The sequence below is a fragment of the Lutra lutra genome, chromosome 1 (assembly GCF_902655055.1).
Source record: "Lutra lutra chromosome 1, mLutLut1.2, whole genome shotgun sequence".
Lineage (NCBI taxonomy): Eukaryota > Metazoa > Chordata > Mammalia > Carnivora > Mustelidae > Lutra > Lutra lutra.
In genome coordinates, this window is record NC_062278.1 from 119,527,221 (window position 1) to 119,547,875 (window position 20,655).

At 37.6% G+C, this 20,655-nt stretch overlaps 1 protein-coding gene across 1 annotated transcript in view; it reads left to right on the top strand.

The window, feature by feature from the left end:
• The window catches only part of UBXN7 (UBX domain protein 7), a 63,562-nt gene extending 43,728 nt beyond the window's left edge, over positions 1–19,834 (top strand). The window contains exons 8-11 of the mRNA XM_047734173.1: positions 193–320; positions 8,990–9,383; positions 9,508–9,587; positions 11,376–19,834. Of these exons, the coding sequence (XP_047590129.1) occupies positions 193–320; positions 8,990–9,383; positions 9,508–9,587; positions 11,376–11,537 (764 nt within the window). The 3' untranslated portion in view covers positions 11,538–19,834. The remainder of the gene's footprint in view (positions 1–192; positions 321–8,989; positions 9,384–9,507; positions 9,588–11,375) is intronic.
• The last annotated feature ends 821 nt before the right edge of the window (positions 19,835–20,655 follow it).

Genomic DNA, 20,655 nt, shown 5'->3' on the forward strand with positions numbered 1-20,655 from the left:
TTGGGAGTCTCTTAGGTTGGTTATAATTAATGTATCCTCTAGTTTATGAAGACACAATGTAACTTATGCTGGTGAAAGGTAGAGTGTATGTTCCCATACAAATTTTAATTATACATGTGCCAAAGAAATATTTAATGAGAATGTTCAGAAAGAGTGTTGATTTTATTATATATCCTGGTTTTCAATTTTTAGGTCAGAAGCTAGTAGAGTGGCACCAGTTAGATGTGTCTTCTTTCTTGGATCAAGTGACAGGATTTCTGGGTGAACATGGGCAACTGGATGGACTTTCTAGCAGTCCCCCCAAAAAATGTGCCCGTTCAGTAAGTATGACTGAGAAGTGGTGATGGGCAGTTAAGTGTAATTATGTATAAATGTGTTGTGTAAAATGTTTTGAGTAAATGTAATATAAGTTTTGGACAGTTTGTCGCTGTACGGCATCTTAGACACCCTCCTTATATTTGGATAATTTCCCACATAAGAGTTCAGTCTTTAAAGTGAAATTATAAGATTCATATTCCCAGTCTCCCTTGTAGTTAGGGTTCAGGCATGTGACCTGAGACCCGGATATAGAAGTAAACAATGCGTGTAGCAGCGGGCAGGACAACTCCTGTGGCAAGCCCAGTGACAGAGGAGTCCAGTTCTTCGGGGCAGCACTGCCAGGACTTTTGGTATCCAAGTCTCAGCAGCAGTGGAAATGGTATTTTTCCTAGAGAGCACTCATGGTGAAATAGCTGGACATTATTATTGGTTATATGGCTTTGGGACCTGGCTCTCCAGCCCACCTAGAGATTATTTCTATATTTAATTTCTATAATATGCTATTATGAAACAGACCTGTTTGATAATTGGAATCAGGATTACTGGCATGTAAAAGAGCTTCAAAGATAGGGGACTCTCACATTGGTTATAGGAGCTATTTGGGTTTGATGGCAGTGAGAATAAAATTAGTTTCAGAGGATATCACTTTAGCCGTCCATATCATGCAGTTGTACTGTTCCTTAAGTTACCACCTAGAGTAAAGTACCCACAGGCACAAAATGCTATGAATGCTATGGGTGCTTGCCACGGAGTGCTGTAGAGTTCTTTTTTCCCCCCTTACAGAAGTTTTATTTGGGTAGACATAGTATTGCGGAACTAAAACCTTGTTTCATCTTTATCTATAAATGCAGTATTTGGGGTTTTTTTTTGTTTTGTGTTTTGGGTTTTTTGGGGGGGTTGCTTTTTCTCATTACTCAGAGAAGTTTAACTTAAGTAAAATTCTTTTTTTAATATATATTTTATTTATTTATTTGAGAGAGAGAGAGAGAGAGCCAGAGAGGGAATTACAAGCAGAGGGAGTGGGAGGGGGAGAAGCAGACTCCCCACAGAGCAGGGAGCACGATGCAGGGTTCGATCCTATGACCCTGGGATCATGACCTGAGCGGAAGGCAGACACTTAACAACTGAGCCACCCAGGCACCCCTTAAATAAAATTCTTTTTTAAAGCATAAAAAACTCCAGAGTTTTTATAATTGCCTTAAGAGAGTTTCTTATCCTTTGTAGTCGTAAGGCTGACACTTTGAAAAACCAGACCCTGGGCTTGTGAATTGCTGAATTACAACAATGTAAATTGAGTTTACTTCACCAAATCTCTTTAAAAAGTAAGCCTTTTAGTGGGAGAGTGGAACCATAACATTGGACAAATACATAGGGGTGATTCAGGTAACTAGTACCTCAGTCTCCACATCTGAAACTAAATTGAATGATCAACTGTGTGCAAGAGAAACACCAGCAAATAATGTCTTAAACAAGGAAGACATTTGTTTTCTTAACAAGAAGTTGACATAGGCAGTCTAGGACATGACTCCTGTGGATGTCATCAGGGAACCGGGTTCCCCCTCCTGCCCCCATCCCCTCCTTTATTCTTAGTATTGGCTTTTTGTTTTCATGTTCACAGTATAAATGCTGTGCTCCCAGGCATTATATCTAAGCATGGGCAAGGAAGAAGGGAGTAGTGCCTCTATACAAAAGTAAACAGCTACAGATAAGAATTCTGCTTACTTTAGCTGGACACATGTCCTTGCACAAACACAATTGAGGCTCTGTTGAGGCAAAGAAGACTGAATGTGAGAAAGGAAACTAGTACTGTCCATCATAGTGTCATTCTTTAAAATCAACCTACAATGGTACTCAGTGTTATTATCTGTAGTCCATCTAAGCCATTGCATGTCATATGGGCACATCTGTTTGCTTTTGTGTGTGTGATAAGTTAGCCTTGTTTATTTTTATTTTTATTTATTTATTTATTTATTTTAAATTTTTTTTTTTAAGAGTTTATTTATTTGACAGAGAGATCACAAGTAGGCAGAGGCAGGCAGAGAGAGAGAGGGAAACAGGCACCCTGCTGAGCAGAGAGCCCGATGTGGGGCTCGATCCCAGGACTCTGGGATCATGACCTGAGCTAAAGGCAGAGGCTTAACCCACTGAGCCACCCAGGCGCCCCTATTTTTATTTATTTTTAAGATTTTATTTATTTATTTGATAGAGAGACAGCAAGAGCAGGAACACTAACAGGGGGAATGGGAGAGGGAGAAGCAGGCTTCCCACTGAGCAGGGAGCCCGACACAGGGCTCAATCCCAGGACCCCGGGATCACGACCTGAGCTGAAGGCAGATGCTTAACGACTGAGCCACCCAGGCGCCCCTTAAGTTTATTTTATTTAAAAAAAAAGTTATAGGGGGGACACCTGGGTGGCTCAGTTGGTTGGGCAGCTGCCTTCGGCTCAGGTCATGATCCCGGCGTCCTGGGATCGAGTCCCGCATCGGGCTCCTTGCTCGGCGGGGAGCCTGCTTCTCCCTCTGCCTCTGCCTGTGCTCGCTCACTCTCTCTCCCTCTGTCTCTGACAAATAAATAAATAAAATCTTGAAAAAAAAAAAAAGTTATAGGGGCACCTGGGTGGCTCAGTTGGTTAAGCATTGACTCTTGGTTTCAGCTCAGGTCATGATCTTGGGATCATGAGATCAAGCCCCACGTCTGGCTTTGTGTTCAGCACAGTCTGCCTAGGATTCTTTCTTCCTCCATTTTTCCCTCCCCCTCTGCTCCTCCCGTGCTTTTGCTCATGTGCTCTCTCTTTCTCTCTCTAAAATAAAATAACATCTTTTAAAAAAAATTACAGCTTTATGAAATACAGTTAATGTGCAATAAATAGCGTGTTTAAAATTGACAAGTTTTGATTTTTGATATGAGGTCCTTTTTATGTGCTTTTATGCTATCTCTCTTTTGGTAAAGTGTTTACTCAGATCTCTGGCTTATTTTTTTATTGAGTTGTTTATCTTTTACTGGGTTTTAAGAGTTCCTTAGGTAATAAGCCTTTGTTGGGTATATGGTCTGCATATATTTTCTCCTAGTCTGTTACTTACTCATTTCATAATAGTCTTTTGAAGAATAAATTTTCAAATTTTCATGAAATCCAGTTTATAAACTTTTATATTTCATGCTTTTTGTCTCTTATCTAAGAAATCTTTTTTTATTAATTATTTTTATTAACATACAATATATTATTTGTTTCAGGTATACAAATCTATGAATCATCAGGCTTATAAATTTCACAAGCACTCACCATAGCACATACCCTCCCCACTGTCCATAACCCAGCCACCCTCTCCCTACCTCTCCAACCCCCAGCAACCCTCAGTTTGTTTCATGAGATTGAGTCTCTTATGGTTTGTCTCCCTCCCGATCCCATCTTGTTTCATTTCCCCCCATCCCCCACGACCCCCCGCCCTGCCTTTCCAATTCTCCATATCAGAGAGATCATGTGATAATTGTGTGGACTCTTTTCAATTGATATACCTTTCTTTACACAAATATTTTCTGTCTTAATGATTACTGTAGCTTTATAAGTCTTGAAATTGCATGGTATAAATTTTTCAACTTTGTTCTTTACAGTTGTTTATTTCAGGTCCTTTATGTTTCCATACAAGTTTGTTTTTTTTTTAATTAAAATTTTTTTAAAATTTTTAACATGGGAAGGATCTATAAGCTTTATTTATTTATTTACTTGTTTTTAAGTTGATTTATTTATCTTAGTAATCTCTGCACTCACTGTGGGGCTCAGACTCACAACCCTGAGATCAAGAGTGACATGCTTTTCTGACAAAGCACCCCAAGAACCACATAAGTTTTAGAATCAGTTTGTCACTTTTCACAAGGAAAGCTGCTGGGATTTTGACTGGATTTACATTGGCATTATGGATCATTTTGGAGAAAATTGACATCCTAACAATACTGAGTATTCAAATCCATGATCTCTCTATTTGCCTTAAATTTCTCTCAGCACTGTTCTACAGTTTTTGTATATTGCCATTGTAGCTTGCAGCCTTGCTAAATTTACTTACAAGTTCTAGTAGCTTTTTTGTAGATCCCTTAGGATTTTCTGTGTAGATGGTCGTGTTGTCAGCATATGAAGACTTCATTTATTTCTTCCTTTCCATTCTCTATACCTTTTTCTTAGGTAGGACCTCTAGTACAAAGTTAAATAGAGGTAGTGAGATTAGACATCCTTGATTTGCATCCGGTAGTGGGGTGAAAATATTCACTCTCTCACCATTAACTTTGATGTTAGCTGTTTATCAGGTTGAGGGAAGTTTCCTTCTCTTTCTAGTTTACTGAGTTTTTATCATGAGGGAATTTTGTCAGAAGATTTTTTTACATCTGTTCAGATGTACTACATTGGTTTTCTTTCTTATTGAATTCTGTTGGTTGACTTTTTAATGTTAAACCAAACTTGCATTCCTGGGCTAAAACCCATTTGGTTATCAGTGCATTACTTCCTTATGTGTTGTTGGGTTTCATTTGCTAAAATTTCGTCAAGAATTCTTGGGTCTGTGTTCATGAGGGATATTGGTTTGTAGTTTCTTTGTCTTTTGTTTTGTCTTCCTCATCATATCTTTGACTGGTTTTGGTATAAGGTTAATGCTCGCCTCACGATGAATTGGGAAGTGTTTCTTTCACGTCTGTTTTCAGGAAGAGTTTGTATAAAATTGATATATTATTATTATTATTATTTTTAAGATTTTATTTGAGAGAGAGAGAGGTCATAAGCAGGGGGAAAGGGAAGAGGGAGAACTAGACTCCCTCGTGAGCAGGAAGCCCAGTGTGGGACTTCATCTCAGGACCCTCGAGATCTTGATCTGAGCCAATGGCAGAGGCTTAACTGACTAAGCCACCCAGGCGCCCTTATAGTTTTAAACTATAGTTTTAAACTATAAGTTTATAGTTATAAACTATAACTATAGTTTAAAACTATAGTTTAAAACTCCCCAAAAAGAAAGCTCTAGGTCCAGTCTTGGGATCAAGTTCCACATAGGGCTCCCTGCTCAGTGGGGAGTCTGCTTCTCCCTCTTCTTTGCCTGCTGCTCCCCCTGCATATGCTCTCTCTGTGTCAAATAAATAAAATCTTTAAAAAAAAAAATAAACTACAGATTCAATTTATTTTTTTTTAAGATTTTATTTATTTGACAGACAGATCACAAGTAAGCAGAGAGGCAGGCATAGAGAGAAGGGGGGAAGCAGGCTCCCTGCTGAGCAGAGAGCCCCATGTGGGGCTCGATCCCAGGACCCTGAAAATCATGACCTGAGCTGAAGGCAAAGGCTTAACCCACTGAACCCCCCCCAGGCGCCCTACAGACTCAATTTAATTAATGGATAAAGAACTACTCAATATCGCTTTCTTTTTTTTTCAAATAATAGTTTGATTACTACACACAGAGTTGGTAGGATACAATAATTTGCTATAAGATATTTACCACATCTTTATTTCATGGAAATAAATTTTTATAACAGTGATAATATGTATTGTCTTATTTCATTTTCTTCAGAATGGTCACTAGTTTTGATGTTCTTGTGACATTGAAGGTCTTTAGCAGATGAAAGTATTGTTTAAAATTTTAAAACAGTTTCAGAATTACAGAAGGATGCAATTATGGTACAAAGCAGTTCTGAACCATTTAAGATTAAATTATCCTTTTTTTTTTTTTTTAAGATTTATTTATTTGGGAGAGAGCCCGAGAATGTGGGGGCATGGGAGGTGATGAGGGAGAGGAAGAGGGAGTTTCAAGCAGACTGCGCTGAGGGCAGAACCTCATGAGGGGCTTTAATCGCATGACCCTGGGATCATGACCCAAGTTGAAATGAGTAAGAGTCAGACACACAGCCCACTGTACCACCCAAGCAATCTCATTTATTCTTTAATGAGCTTTAGTAGGTTTTGTCTTTCTGTGGGTTTATCCCTTTTACTGTAGAGGTTGACTGTATTGACATAAGGTTGTTCATTATATTTCCTTGTTATTCCTTCAATGACTATAGTATTTGTAGTGATTGTTATTAATCCTTAATAGTCCTATTAATCCTGTTATTGGTAATTGGTAGTTTCTTTTTTTCCTGACAGTTTGGCTAGAGGCTTATCAGGTTTACATATTTTAAACAACCAGATTTTGGTTTTAATGATTTTTCTTCTGTTTTCTAGGTCATTGATTTCTTGCTTTCTCTTTTTCCTTCTGTGTAGTTTGGGTTTAATTTAATTTTCTTTTTCTGTGTGAGTACTTTTTTTTACTTAAGATGGGAAACTTAGTCATTAATTTCAGACTTTTTTATTACATGTGTTGAATTTTATAATTTCTCTGTAAGTGCTTTCTCAGCTCCATAACACATTTTTTTTCCTAGCTGCAAGGGAAACTGATAAATGGAATTTTTTGGCTAGACATGTTTTCTTTTATAGACACGATTAGAATTCTGTAAGTAAGAAATCAGGGGAGAATGGATATTGGTTAGGAAGGTAGTAGTGTCTGCCATGAATACAGTCTTTAAAATCAAGCTACATGCTGTGCAGTGTCATTATTGTAAACCTACAATCTGCCTAAAACCCATTGCAGGTCATGTGGGCATTTTACTTGCCCCTATTTTGGTGGTAGATTAGCCTTAAGTTTTTTGTTGGTTTTTTTTTTTTTTAAGATTTTATTTATTTATTTGACAGACAGAGATTGCAAGTAGACAGAGAGAGGTGGGGAAGCAGTCTCCCTGCTGAGCAGAGAGCCCGATGTGGGCCTTGATCCCAGGACCCTGGGATCATGACCTGAGCAGAAGGCAGAGGTTTAACCCAGCCATGTGCCCCAAAGATTTTGTTGATTTATTTGACAGACAGAGATCACAATTAGGCCCTGGGATCATGACCTGAGCCGAAGGCAGAGGCTTTAACCCACTGAGCCATCCAGGCGCCCCAGCCTTAAGTTTATTTAACATTTTTTTCTTAAACTTTTTGCTTTATGATTAGCAGATAGTAAAGTTCGAATTGAGGTTCCTTTAGTTTTTTGTTAGCGACCCATACATTTTTTTTTTTTTACCTTTTTATTGTGGAAAATTTTCACCATATTCAAAAGTAGAAGGAATTTATTGAGCCTCTATGTATCCATTAACTAATTCCAGTAATCATTGCACGTGGCCAGTCTTGATTTATATCTCATCCTAGTCACGTTATTTTGAAACAAATCTCAGAATTCATTTTTTTATTCATTAAATCTTTAAAAGGTAGAGACTCTTGGGGCACCTGGGTGGTTCAGTCAGTTAAGTGTCTGTCTTCTTTCAGCTCAGGTCATGGTCTCGGGGTCCTGGGATCGAGCCCTGCGTCAGGCTCCCTGCTGTCTGGAGAGTCTCTTTCTCCCTTTCCCTCTGTCTGCCACTCCCCCTGCTTGTGCTCTTTCCCTCTCTCTATGGAATAAATGAATAAAATCTTTAAAAAAACAAACAAACAAAAATAGACTATTTTTTTAAAGCACAGTCATGGTATCAGTAACACACACTTAAAAAATTAACAGCAGTTCCTTACTATCATGAGATGTCTGGTGTTCAACTTTCGATTACCTTACAAAGTTTTCTTAAAATAATTTGAGTTGGGATTGAAATAAGTTCCACTCAGACAACCCATATTTTGTGACTCAGTCAGTTTACTGATATTTGTGACAAATTTACCTGGGGGAAAACTGTTGAAATTTGCAATTCTTGTGATCACAGTGAAACCCTTCATTGTAATTAAGCTTAGGAAAACATGGTTGTTGGTTTTTCCCATTCATTATATGCCGTTTTGTTTTGGTTTGAATGTTAGAGATCTGTTAGATTTTTTGCAAAATGATGATTACTGTTTTATTGGTATCTTTCTTTGTGTCAAAGCAGTGCTAGTTGAAGAATAGTAATGAGAAAGGTAGACATCCTTTTCTATGTTGAGTCATTTTAAAAACTAGTGTTTTGGCTTTATATCTAAAACCTTATTGAGGGGTGCCTGGGTGGCTCAATGGGTTAAAGCCTCTGCCTTTGGCTCAGGTCATGATCCCGGGATCATGATCCCTGAGATCAAGCCCCACATCTGGCTCTCTACTCAGCAGGGAGCCTGCTTCCCCCTCTCTCTGCCTGCTTCTCTGCCTGCTTGTGATCTCTTTCTCTCTGTCAAATAAATAAAATCTTTAAAACCTTAAATCGGGAATAAACTGTTTTCTTGATTCTATTCATTTTGATATAAAGGAAACCTGCGCTTACAATACACATTATGCCATGTGGTAGGATGATTTTTATTTTTGTTTTTAAAATAATACATTACAACTTGGCTGTGTAAGGTAAAGTTGTTGCACTCAAATAGCTTAAATTTTAGTAAAGAGATACATTCAGCAGAGAGTAATATTGTCTAGCTGACTCATATTTATTTTTTTTGTTAAGATTTTTTTCTTAAGATTTTATTTATTTGAGAGAGAGAGAAGGAGCAGAGAGAGGGAGAAGCAGGCTCCCTGCTGAGCAGGGAGCCGAATGCGGGTCATGACCTGAGCCAAAGGCAGACGCTTAACCAACTGAGCCACCCAGGCGCCTTAACTGTTAAATTTCTTATGACCTGTTTGACTTTATCTATTTTTTTGGTTTAACTGTTTTTTTTTTCTTTCCACCCATGTTTTATGACTGTATCTCTCAGGAGAGCCTTATAGATGCAAGTGAAGACAGCCAGCTAGAAGCAGCCATCAGAGCCTCCTTGCAAGAAACACACTTTGATTCAACACAGACAAAACAGGATAGCCGCTCAGATGAAGAATCTGAATCTGAACTTTTTTCTGGCAGTGAGGAGTTCATATCCGTTTGTGGCTCTGATGAAGAAGAGGAGATAGAGAATCTTGCCAAGTCCAGAAAATCTCCCCACAAAGATTTGGGGCATAGAAAAGAGGAGAATAGAAGGCCACTGACTGAACCCCCAGCCAGAACTGAGCCTGGAGCAGCCACAAACCACCAAGGATTGCCAGCTGTGGATTCAGAAATACTGGAAATGTCACCTGAAAAACCAGATGGAATAGTGGAGGGCATAGATGTAAATGGTGAGTTATATTCTAGACCTGCTTTACTTAAAACTTGGATGTTACTGAAGGGGTTTATTTATTTAAGTTAGTCTTCTGTCTTAAGTTCTTACTATCTTTTTCTTTTTTTTAACCCTTCCTTTAGGACCAAAAGCACAGCTGATGTTGCGGTATCCAGATGGGAAAAGGGAACAGATCACTCTTCCAGAGCAAGCTAAACTGTTGGTAAGTATATCCAGTTGGAGGTGTTTACTCAAAGCAGAGAAAGTAATTAATTGGCATAATTGGCTTTATGATTCTTTGAAATAGATGGTATTCAGTCTGGCCTCTAACTGGAAACTTTAACTGTGGTGAATCTTCGGATTACTTTATTTCCTTCTTAAATTATCTTAGGCAGGTCACATAGGGTTTGTTCAGTCAAGATTTTCTATTTCATGGCTGCATGGGATAGAAACCCAACGAAATTATACCTGGAAAGGGGGAACAGGGTTACTTGAAGAGTACAGTGGGGTTCCTGGGTGTCCTAGTAGCTGAACCTGCAAAGTAGTTAAGAATCAAAATTGTTTTTCTGTGTGTTTCTCTCATGGGGGCCTGTTTTGTTTCCCTTTTATGATATTCTGCTTCAACCATTCTTCTCTCTATATACTGGGGTTTTTGTTTAACTCTCAACTTGGACATGGTTCATTGTAGTGATGCTGAGGGCCTTTTCATCTAAAGTCCACAGCTAATGGGCTTTCCTCTGTTTCTGACTCCTAGAAAAGAGAATGGGTCTGACTAGCTTGCCTAAGCCTATGAGTGAATCACCCTTGGGTCAGGTGTCCATACCTAGCTACTTGCTGTGGCTGGAGAGAATTAATCTGATTATTCAAGACTGTATGACTAAAGTACAAGAAGGTTCTGGTCACTGGTGCTGATACCCAGAACTGTCTTCCTGGTCTAGTATTTGGGTGGGAATGGGAGATGAGATTGTGGATAGAACAAGTCTAGATTACTTCTTTGAGAAGTTTGGTTGTGAAGCTAGAGGGGGAGAATGGACAATAATCAGAGGGGAAAAAAATAATTGGAGAGACTGAGCATGATAGATAAGTCTGATGGGAAGCATCTATTGAGTGAGATATTGAAGGACCTATAAAAGGGGATATCGTAGTGGCACAGTTTCTGAGAAGGCAAGAAGGGATTCAGTATACAGGTGGCATGAATGTTTGTAGGTACACTGAAGGACATATCTTTGATAAAAAAGAAAAAAATTGTTAAAAGGTTTAAAAAGAGGACAGTAATTTTACAAATAGAAATTGGGTTTATTGGGGCACCTGGGTGGCTCAGTGGGTTAAAGCCTCTGCCTTCGGCTCAGGTCATGATCTCAGGGTCCTGGGATCGAGCCCCGCGTCGGGCTCTCTGCTCAGTGGAGAGCCTGGTTCCTCCTCTCTCTCTCTCTCTCTGCCTGCCTCTCTGCCTACATGTGATATCTGTCTGTCGAATAAATAAATAAAATCTTTAAAAAAAAGAAAAAAAGAAATTGAGTTTATTTGGGAGACAAACACAGTCCTGTGTATTTCAGTATCACTTAATGGCCCTAAATTATTAGATACAGTTTTATTATCTACCCATCCAGAGTTATATTGGCTCTTCTAAGAGTAAGGTTTGGTTATGTGAAAGCATAACTTAAACTTGGGGTATCTGGGTGGCTCAGTCAGTTAAGCATCTGCCTTCAGCTCAGGTCATGATCCCCAGAGTTCTGGGATTGAGCCCCACATCAGGCTCCCTACTCAGCAGGGAGTCGCTTCTCCCTCCCTCACTGCCCCTCCCCTAGCTTGTGCTGTCTCTCTTGCTCATTCTCTCTCAAATAAGTAAATAAAATCTTAAAAAAAAAAAAAAACTTCATATCTTATATAATAGAAATGAATATAAAATACTTATGCTTTAAAATATTCTTTTTTTTTTTTTTTTTTGCTTTAATATATTCTTTCTTTTTATTTCCATCTAACAGCTTCGTCTTTCTTTTATTTTTCATAGGCTTTGGTGAAGCATGTCCAGTCCAAAGGATACCCAAATGAACGTTTTGAACTTCTCACCAACTTCCCTCGAAGGAAACTCTCTCATCTGGACTATGACATTACATTACAGGAGGCAGGCCTTTGTCCTCAAGAGACTGTCTTTGTACAGGAAAGAAATTAACATCATGGCCTGACCTCTCTCAGCTTACCCCTTTTTTCCCTTTCCTGTGAGATACGGTGTCACTAAGTATGCATTTTGGCTCATAGGACCATAGAGCCAAAGTTGGGCAAGCAAGTCACCTGCCTTCTCTTTTATTTCTTGCTCTCTCCTGTGTTCAGTCTCTTTTCCCTCCTTCCCCCACCTTTTCAGTCCTCTTCTGTTTTCTTCTTTTTCCTACTGTTCTTTCTTTCTTACCTAATCTGGTGACCAAATGGAAGTGTAAGGATTAGACCTTCTAGTACTGGCAGCAGGAAATGTGTGTTCCAATAAGTGGTCTCTTGCACAGCACTTTTTTGGGATCAAATGATGATGTTACTTCTCAGACTCCTTTGGTAAAGGAATGGCTAGATTCAGAATAAGAACAACCTCCCTTTTTTGTAAGCCCCATTTTTGGTAGGGAAAAGAAATTCTATAGCACATGTTTTGTTTTGTTGTTCATGTAAGAAATATCACGTGACAAAAATATCTAGGTCTGTTTACATGGAAAAAGCATCCCTTATAATTATTGCTCATTGTACTTAAAATTTTTTTCAATGGATTCACATGTTCCCAGCTAGAATTATTTCCATGGTATGTGTTATTGGCAGAATGAGTGTTAAGTGTAGAGTGAGTAGTGTGGGGTGGCTTTCAGTATCCTAGCCTGAAACAGCTTTCTTCATTATTACTTTATAAACTCTATTGATCCTGCTAGTCCTGAAATGGACATTTAGTGAGGCTATTGTGGTGATTGGGATAGGAAGGTACTTGCTGTTTTTGCCAGTACAGCATATTAGTTCCTTTGGCCCTTCCATTGTTTGGGTCCACAGGTGATCTATGGGAAGGCAGTTGTTCAATAATCATGCAGTACAATGGCTTGTAGTTGTAACCACTGTGGTTACTGATTGTCCTATGTTATTTTAAGGCATACTTATGTATGTCCTAGGGGGAAAAGATGCAGCTGAGAGTTGCTAACCATGTTCCTATGGTTAAAAAGAATGATTCATTTTTTTACCCCTGGTTGGAATAGTTTCTAAAAGGCTCTGGTGAGTGAATAAACTTAATTCCTCTACTCTTTTCTTGCAAAAGATGTCAAAACTGAAAGCCTCTGTAAGGGGAAGACCTGTAAATTCAGTTTATAAGACAACATTTAGTAAGGGAGGTAGAAAAGATCATCAGCAATCTTCAGATGATATGGGCTTTTTCTGCCAACAAAGCCACAAACAAAATGTAGTTGGTGAAAGCTTTTTTCAGTGTTATTTAGAAGAGGCCATCCTGAATCTATATAATACTGTTTGACTTCTCACCTTCACTGTATGCCCAATTCTTGTTTCGAGCTTTAAATAGAGTCCTCTGAAGGGGTAGTAATGATCCTGGTGGCAAAAATCAGAGCTTTAACCTTGTGATATAGAATGGGCCTATTTTGTCAATCGGGGATTTGGATCAGTTGATTCTTCTACTTGAGGAACATAAATTGCTATTGCTCAGAGACCTTTATGTTCCCATCTACTTTAAGATCATTCTTTTGGCAACTAGGGGATTTAAAAAAAAAGACGGTTATGTGTTCTAGTACACAATTAGAGAATATGGTTTCTAATGGTTGGATTTAGAGGGACCCTTCCTAAAGAATGAGTTATGTATCTCCTCAAGGAAATCATGGAAAATTCTGTTTATTCTTCAGTGAGTCCTTTTGAATTAATGTTCTTACATTTTTTTCTAAGTCTGTGTAAGTGCTTATGTATAAGTATATAATTGTATAAATATTTATAAATATATTTATATAATTACAATTTCATTTATACCTTGAGTCAAAGTTCTCTCTTTAGATTGGTGACTGAATAATACCATTTTGGTGTTTTTTCATAGGCTCTCGAGTCACTAGCAGCTTCTGATTTATTGAGGAAACATGGTTTTCACGTTAATTCCTCAATTGTATCTCTGAACTTGGATAATATACTTGCTATCTGAGGAATAGAGCTTATAAACTAGCAGAGGTGCAGTAGAGGGTTAAAAAACTGTTGGTAGTAGACAAGGTCAGAAATCTAAAAATTCAGGGAGGCACAGGGTAAGAACTGAGGGTATGCCCAGCTTTGGTGCTCTGATGGCACCTATCTCCACTCTCAGCAGAGTCACAGCTAAAGCCCAAATCTGTCAAAAATGTGAAGTCAAGAATTTTCCCTGTGGGACTCTTTCATTCTTTCACTTACTAACTTCTCTTTATAAAACATATCTCAAGAACCTGAGACATGTTCATTAATGATAGGATGTAGTTCTACCTTTTTGATGTCAGCCGTGGCATATCCATTTCTGAGAAACCAAAGTGACTTTTTCAACTTGGATTACTGTGAGATGACCGAGTATATATAAAATGATTTAAGTAAGCATATCAAAGACTTAGGGCATGACATACTGATCCAACTTAGATACAGCTGGTGTGTTTAGAGTACAAGATGTAGAGGATTTTATTTTATTTTGAGGCAGAAGTGTAATTATCCTGGGCTTGCTATCGAGGCCTGTGGGGGAGGGATTATGGATTGTACACGGGGAGAGTAAATACGGAGAATTGCTTCACTCATGAACTTAATTCACTAAAGAAGTAAGCTTCCTCCAGTTTTTCTTATTTTCTCTGCAAATTCCTTTGCTCTGTGGAGGAGAGATTTTAAATGAGCTAGTAAGATTGGTTAAAAATAGTTGTTCCTTGTAGTTATTGCAAACAGCTGGAAAGAAAAGGTAGGGAGGAAAAGGACAAGATAGACTGTGAGAGTGACAAGAAACAAATACAGGGAGATGGAATGAAAACTAGTAGGGGAAAAAAGTGACAGAAAACACCTTTTGAATTTGATTTAGAAAGGAACCAGAGAAGAGAGAGAATAGCCAAATGGGGAAAGGATGGGGAACTAATTTTGAGTAACTAGCATGTGCTAGGTATTTCCTGTACATTTTCTCCTTTAATCTTCCAAAGAACTCTACAAAATGTAAATTCTGTATTCTCCCCATTTTGTAGGTAGGACAAAATTAAAGTTTAGGGAACCTGTTCAGGATGTCACAGCTAGTAACTGGCAAAATCAAAATTGGGATCCAGAGTCCATGCTTTTTTCACTCCCTTGCTGTTGTTTCCTACAACAAGGGGATAAGTTTACCCAAAAGGTTATCTTGCTGTTATTTGGCTCTGTAAATTATCATTTGTTTTCGTTTTCTTAAGGCTTGTGGGATTTGCACTATATCTATAAATTCTTATTTACACCACTGTTTTGAGGGACTGATTATTGCTTTTTTTAAAAATAATGCACTGATGAAAATGTGAAAGAGAAATATGTGGCATTATTTGCCAAGAATAAATGGAAAGGATAAAAAATAATTTTATCTTTTTTTTAACCATTTTTGGGAAAAAGATAGTTATCTTTTCTTTGTCCCACCCATACCAGATTATTGAACTCTCTGTGTGTATGTTTTTAGATCTCCTATAACATTTTACTTCCTCGACTCCAGAAAGTTGACAAGTATATATTGAGTCCCTTAATCAAGGTTGGAAATATCTTGAAGTCTAATACCTGATTTCTTCTGTTTTATCCAGTTGGAAAGATAGACTACACATGAGATAATCGAAGAACATGTAAATGCTTACCTTTCTGGTGCTGAACTATAATTACAATAAAAGTTTAGAAAGGGGAAAGACTTGTGTAGGCTTTCATTAGGAAAGTCCATTATATAAATAAAACTGAAAAGTGGTGAACACTGTAGCTTGAAGTTTTTGACTCACCTGTATTCATTCTTCAGTTCCACCTTTTGTAACTACTAGACTTGGGGCATGACATTTATCAGTAAGGTTACACCCAGCACCCAAGTAAGGAAGGAGTATTGACCCTAGGACTAAGATTTTAGCTAGCAAGGATGTCACTTGGACACTTAGGAAAATACCAGAGGAAGCTACTAGCAATTGGAAAGTGAAGGAAAGATTTAATTTCTCTCCCCAGGTACAAATCAGATGTATAAAGGGGCACTATATGTAGGCATAAGTGCACTTGGATAACAGCTCTGCTAGTAATAGAGAATTGGGCTAGATCAATAGTCCTCAGTCTTTTCAAGTAAAAGGGCTTAAAATATTAAAATTTGGCAAGAGTAAGGAGTTGTGAGGTTAAGTATTAATAACATTAAGTCCATAGATGAAGAAAATGTAGATGTGCGTATGGAATTGCAGACCCTTTGCAAAAACTCTAGGAACCCACAGATTGTAGACCACAGAATTAGATTATCTTTGAAGTACTTTCCACTCTAAAATTTTATGCTTCTAGTTTCTCCTCTTTATATTATCCCTAGGCTAATTAAAAGTTTTCTTGTTAATCAGTTCCTGTGCTTTTTAATCTGTGTCCAGGTTTTATTTGCCCAGTAACTTAATCTAAGCTCACTGTGATAACTAAAATCTCCAAAAAGGAGAGTATAATAGTTCTAGATCTAGTAATGATCTTTTAAATACAGTTCATTAATTTTAAAAACTTCATGCTGTGTTTCTCCCATCCAAGTACTAACCAGGCCCAACCCTGCTTAGCTTCCGAGATCAGATGAGATTGGGCGCGTTAAGGTTGGTATGGCCGTAGACCATGCTGTGTTTCTAATCGATGTTAAGTATGACTAAAATGTAATCAATGAGAACCAAATATTTCATTGACACCAGAGTTAAATTTTATTTTTACCTGTGTGCTTAAGCAAAGCACTTTATTGGCTGAGTAGTTGTTAGGAAATTGATTTATATAAGTTGTAGAATTCACACTTGGTTTTGGCAGAAACAACTTTTTCAAGATTCAGTTAGGCTGACTTTGAAAAATACTTCTTCTTTCTCAGAGTGTATCTCCATTATGTCATTCATATTCTCTCTCTCTCTCTATGGTCCTCTTTCACTTAACTACTCAATAGTAAATCGTAGGATACAGGTTGATGAATAAGTGATGCCTTGTGTAAAACTAAATGAGGGTAGGAAGAACCAACCCTTCTGATGAACATGGCAGTTTTCCAATATTACAAGCCTTGATGAAAAGGCTACTTAAAGACAGCTGTGTCCTATGAATATTCAACTTCATTGATTTGCCTTGCCTTGACTTGGAACTTGGTATTGCATTGTACACAGTTTAGAGTAGCGGTGAGAATATTCTTTCGTACAGAAAATAACCAACAGAACACCACAGCACTATCTTGATTTCTCCTGTTCTATAGAAGTTCAGTAGTTCAGTGATGGTTATTTTGGTCTTTGATTCAACTGTGTGCCAACACTGCTAGAGAGACAGCTTAGAATCAAGAATATTTTTTATAGAGATTATGATACCCCTTGATAGTTTTCCCGTAAAATGAACTTGTGATTAAATTATTGGATGTGATGATGAGACCATTAATTAGAAAATCTTTCCATCCTACTTTCTCTTTTACTTTGTCACTCTTTATTCTTGATTCTTTTGGACATTCATTCACTGAATATTAGTCATGATTTTTAATGAAATTAGCTATGTTTAAGAAATTCCATTGCTAAGTTTGAATATGTAACATTTAAAAATTTTTTCATTAATATATAAGAGAACAATTTGAAGCAATGTTTTTACAGCTCATTTGCTCTCTCTACCTAAAAATTCTCTTACTCCGAATATAGAATTGCTAGCACCGTGATACCCCTTCCCTTTCTTTGGCCTTCAGAATGCTGTTGAACTATCTAGAATCTCAGTCATTCTCATAAACATAATTTTTGGTTCAAGCCTTTCTTTGCCATATGGTCTCCAAGTAGAGTTGGCCAATCCAATATGAATTACTTCAATAAAATGATTTAACATTTCTGAAAAGTTTTCAAGAGATGGCCAGATTTACTTGGATTAGAGATACAAATACCAATGGTAGTATTTTGCCTAAGAACAATCCCACATTAATCTCTAAATACAAGAGGTTGCCTTGTACTTAACTTGCTGGCTACAAACAGCAAATTTTTGTTGTTTGCTTATTGGTATTTCCTGTGTAGAGCTCAAAATGCCCTGAGATTTTATATCCCTTACAGGGTCACTTAAGTTTTCAAATAGGAAGAATAGTCAAGCTACATGAGACTGAACATTAAAATTTAACATTAAAACATTAAAAGTCTGGGCTACCATGAATCATTCATTTATAAGATGTGGTAAATAAAATGGGAAGCATTTCAAATCACTGGATAATTCAGACCTGGAATTATTTTCCTTTTCTTAAAATCTTTTTTATTTGCTATTTGCATGGACTCAGTATGAGCATCTTAACTGAAAAGGGAGAGATTCTTGATCTGGAGCTATTTCCTGCCATTCTGCTTTTTTTCCCTTTTGTCAAACTTGCTGGCTTTAGAAGAGTACAGGTCACTAGGGTCTTTTTCAAATTAGTGACATTGGAAAAAAAAAATTAGTGACATTGGAATGCTGATGCTCAGTTGGGTATCTTAATGTTTTCAACAAAATGGATTGATAGTATGTTTTTCAGATTTCTGTGTTCTTAATAATGGAAAATATCAATAAATTAAATGGTGTGATTTAAAATATTAAATTAGTTTTTTACCCTAATCATATATTTTCTCAACAATAACTTTTTGATGATTTATTGCCCTGTAAGTTAAACTTCACATAAAGTTAATCATTGTCACCAGAAAATCCCCTTTTACCTGCTATTAGAATGAAAGTAGCATGTGACCTCCACTTTCTAGTTAATGAGTGTAGCAAGCTTGTACTGAGGACTGTTTATCTTACACATTTTGGTACTTGGGCCTTGTTACTTTTCTCATGTTTGTCCCTTCAGTTTTGGAAAGGCTATTTAAAACTCTTGCTGGGAAACAGACAGTAAAGCTATGATATAATCCTCTAGTCTTAGATATAGAGAAGTGAGTACCAGCTGATGCTAACGTGATACTTAGACTTTGAGGGGCTCTCATCCAAACTTTGGCATGAATCTGTTAGATACAATTTTTTCACTCCTTTAAAAACTCTTTTCTAGAACAGTTTTCCTTTCGATTGTTAACAACTTCTAAGCATCTGGTGTCTTTTTTTTTTTTTTAACCCTTTAAGAAAAGTCCTTTTTCGAGTAGGTATTGATTGTTCCATGGATACTCTCAGGAGTGTTTGTAGGCTCTGTGCATGCTTTGTACGAGTTCAGTTTGAATAATGCATTTTGAATCACGTGGGATGTCCCGATTCTGGCATGTCCTCACTAATTGTGTTTTTTAAACATTTTTCATGTCATTTTCCAAACCTCACTTGCCATCTTATTCAGAGAGGTTAATCAAGGAATGAAATTTGTTTGGGGAATAGGGATGGGGGTGGGTTGGGGACTTGAGTGAAGTCAGCTTGGGGTGTTTGCTTTAAAGTGTTTCACAAGCAGTTCCTAACAGTATTTAGAGATTCCCTGGGAATCCTTATTCTGGACAAAGTGGTGGTCTTAGTGAGATTTGCATTTTTAATGCAGGACAGGCTCGAGATCTAATCTGTAGTGTAATTTTGTTATTGAATCCAAGAAGATAATGGACAGAGACAGTGCTCCTATTGTAGTGTTTCTAGCAAGTTCTCCCTAAAATGCACATATAGTTCTCAGTTTTCTGGGATTTTAATCCCATGGTGCTAGGGAGATAATTGTTTCTGCAGCTCTTCTCAAAAGTGGGAAGAAGGGTTTGGGACCAGTGAGCAAGGGGCAACTGGATCATCCGCTAAATTCTTTTGTTCATAACGCACTAGAGACCCTCCTGTATATCTAGTAAGTGATAATTAAGGTGCTAGGGAAAGCCTTAAATTTGAAGACAAATGGAGGCAGTAGAAAATCTAAACTTGGAGAGGAGAAGAACATGCCGTTAGATAAAGCAGAGCTGTAACTGCTGACTAAGACTCAATGGAACTTCCACTTGCTCTAAAACCAGGGAAATCTTAGATAACTGGGTGTGGTATATCTATAGGTACACATACTCTATAGGTAAATATTTCAAAAAAAAAAAAAGAGGGTCTTTCAGTTGATGATCCTCTGGTTTTGGCTGTACCAAATTGTGAATATTCTTGCTGTGTTGTACCCAGTTGCTTTATATTGGTACTGCAACTTGAATGGGGGGTGGGGTGGGGCATTTGGGATGGGGGAGGGAGGGGAATGGGATAAGTCTTTGGAAGACATCAGCTCACTGTGCTGAGAGAGGGACCAAACTCAAGGAAACCTCTGATCTATAAATTCAACTGCTGCATTTTTTTATAAATACATGTAAATGTCCTGTTGTAATATTTGATCTTGGAAATAAAATCAAAAGCTTTTCAGTATTAGTTTTTCTTGGTGGTGTTTTTGTGAGATAAGACTCCCTAGATATTATTTAATTAATATAATTCAGGTTTCAAGAGCTTGCCCTCATATTCTCATGTTTAGAACACAAATATTGACATAGGTTAATTTATAGTCGCATTATCAAGAATAATGTTTGCTACTAGTAATATGTTGAACATTGGTGGTAATTGCTCTATAAATGTTGGTCACGTCATGAAATCATTAGGTGAGTTAGCTTTTTAGGAAAGTAGGATTCTATAACTTCTATTTGGGCAATTCCAGCATGAAGTCTTTCAGACCAGGAATAATGACTAAGGACCCAACTTTAACAAGTTAAGGAAAAAAGGGATTTTTAAGTTAATGGGAGAAAAGCCAGGAGATATGATTCTATTGTTCTGTAGAACTTGAGATCACTGCCTAGCTCACAGGAATCCCAGGAACCAGTTTGTGGAACTGTGCCTCTTCCTCTTGTGGAACTATTCCTCATCCCCATGTTTTAGCAACATACCCTGATGGGACTTGCCATCTTCTTCCAAGACCTTGTCTCCCTGGCCGCGTGGATGGGCCAAGGGATGGGCATAAGTACTAAATTGGGCTGAGAGAGTATCTTTCCCATTTCTCCAGCCACAGAATACTTAACCTTAACTAGCCTCACTATGTGCCAAATAATAGAAATATGGCAATGAGCAAAACATACGCAGCCCGGTGCTCAGGGAACTTATTTTCAGTGAATACAGATAATAAAAATGAAAAATATTGAAAAAATACTGATTCAAAGACTGAAAAAAAAACAAAAGCAGAGAATTCTTTATTTTTTAAA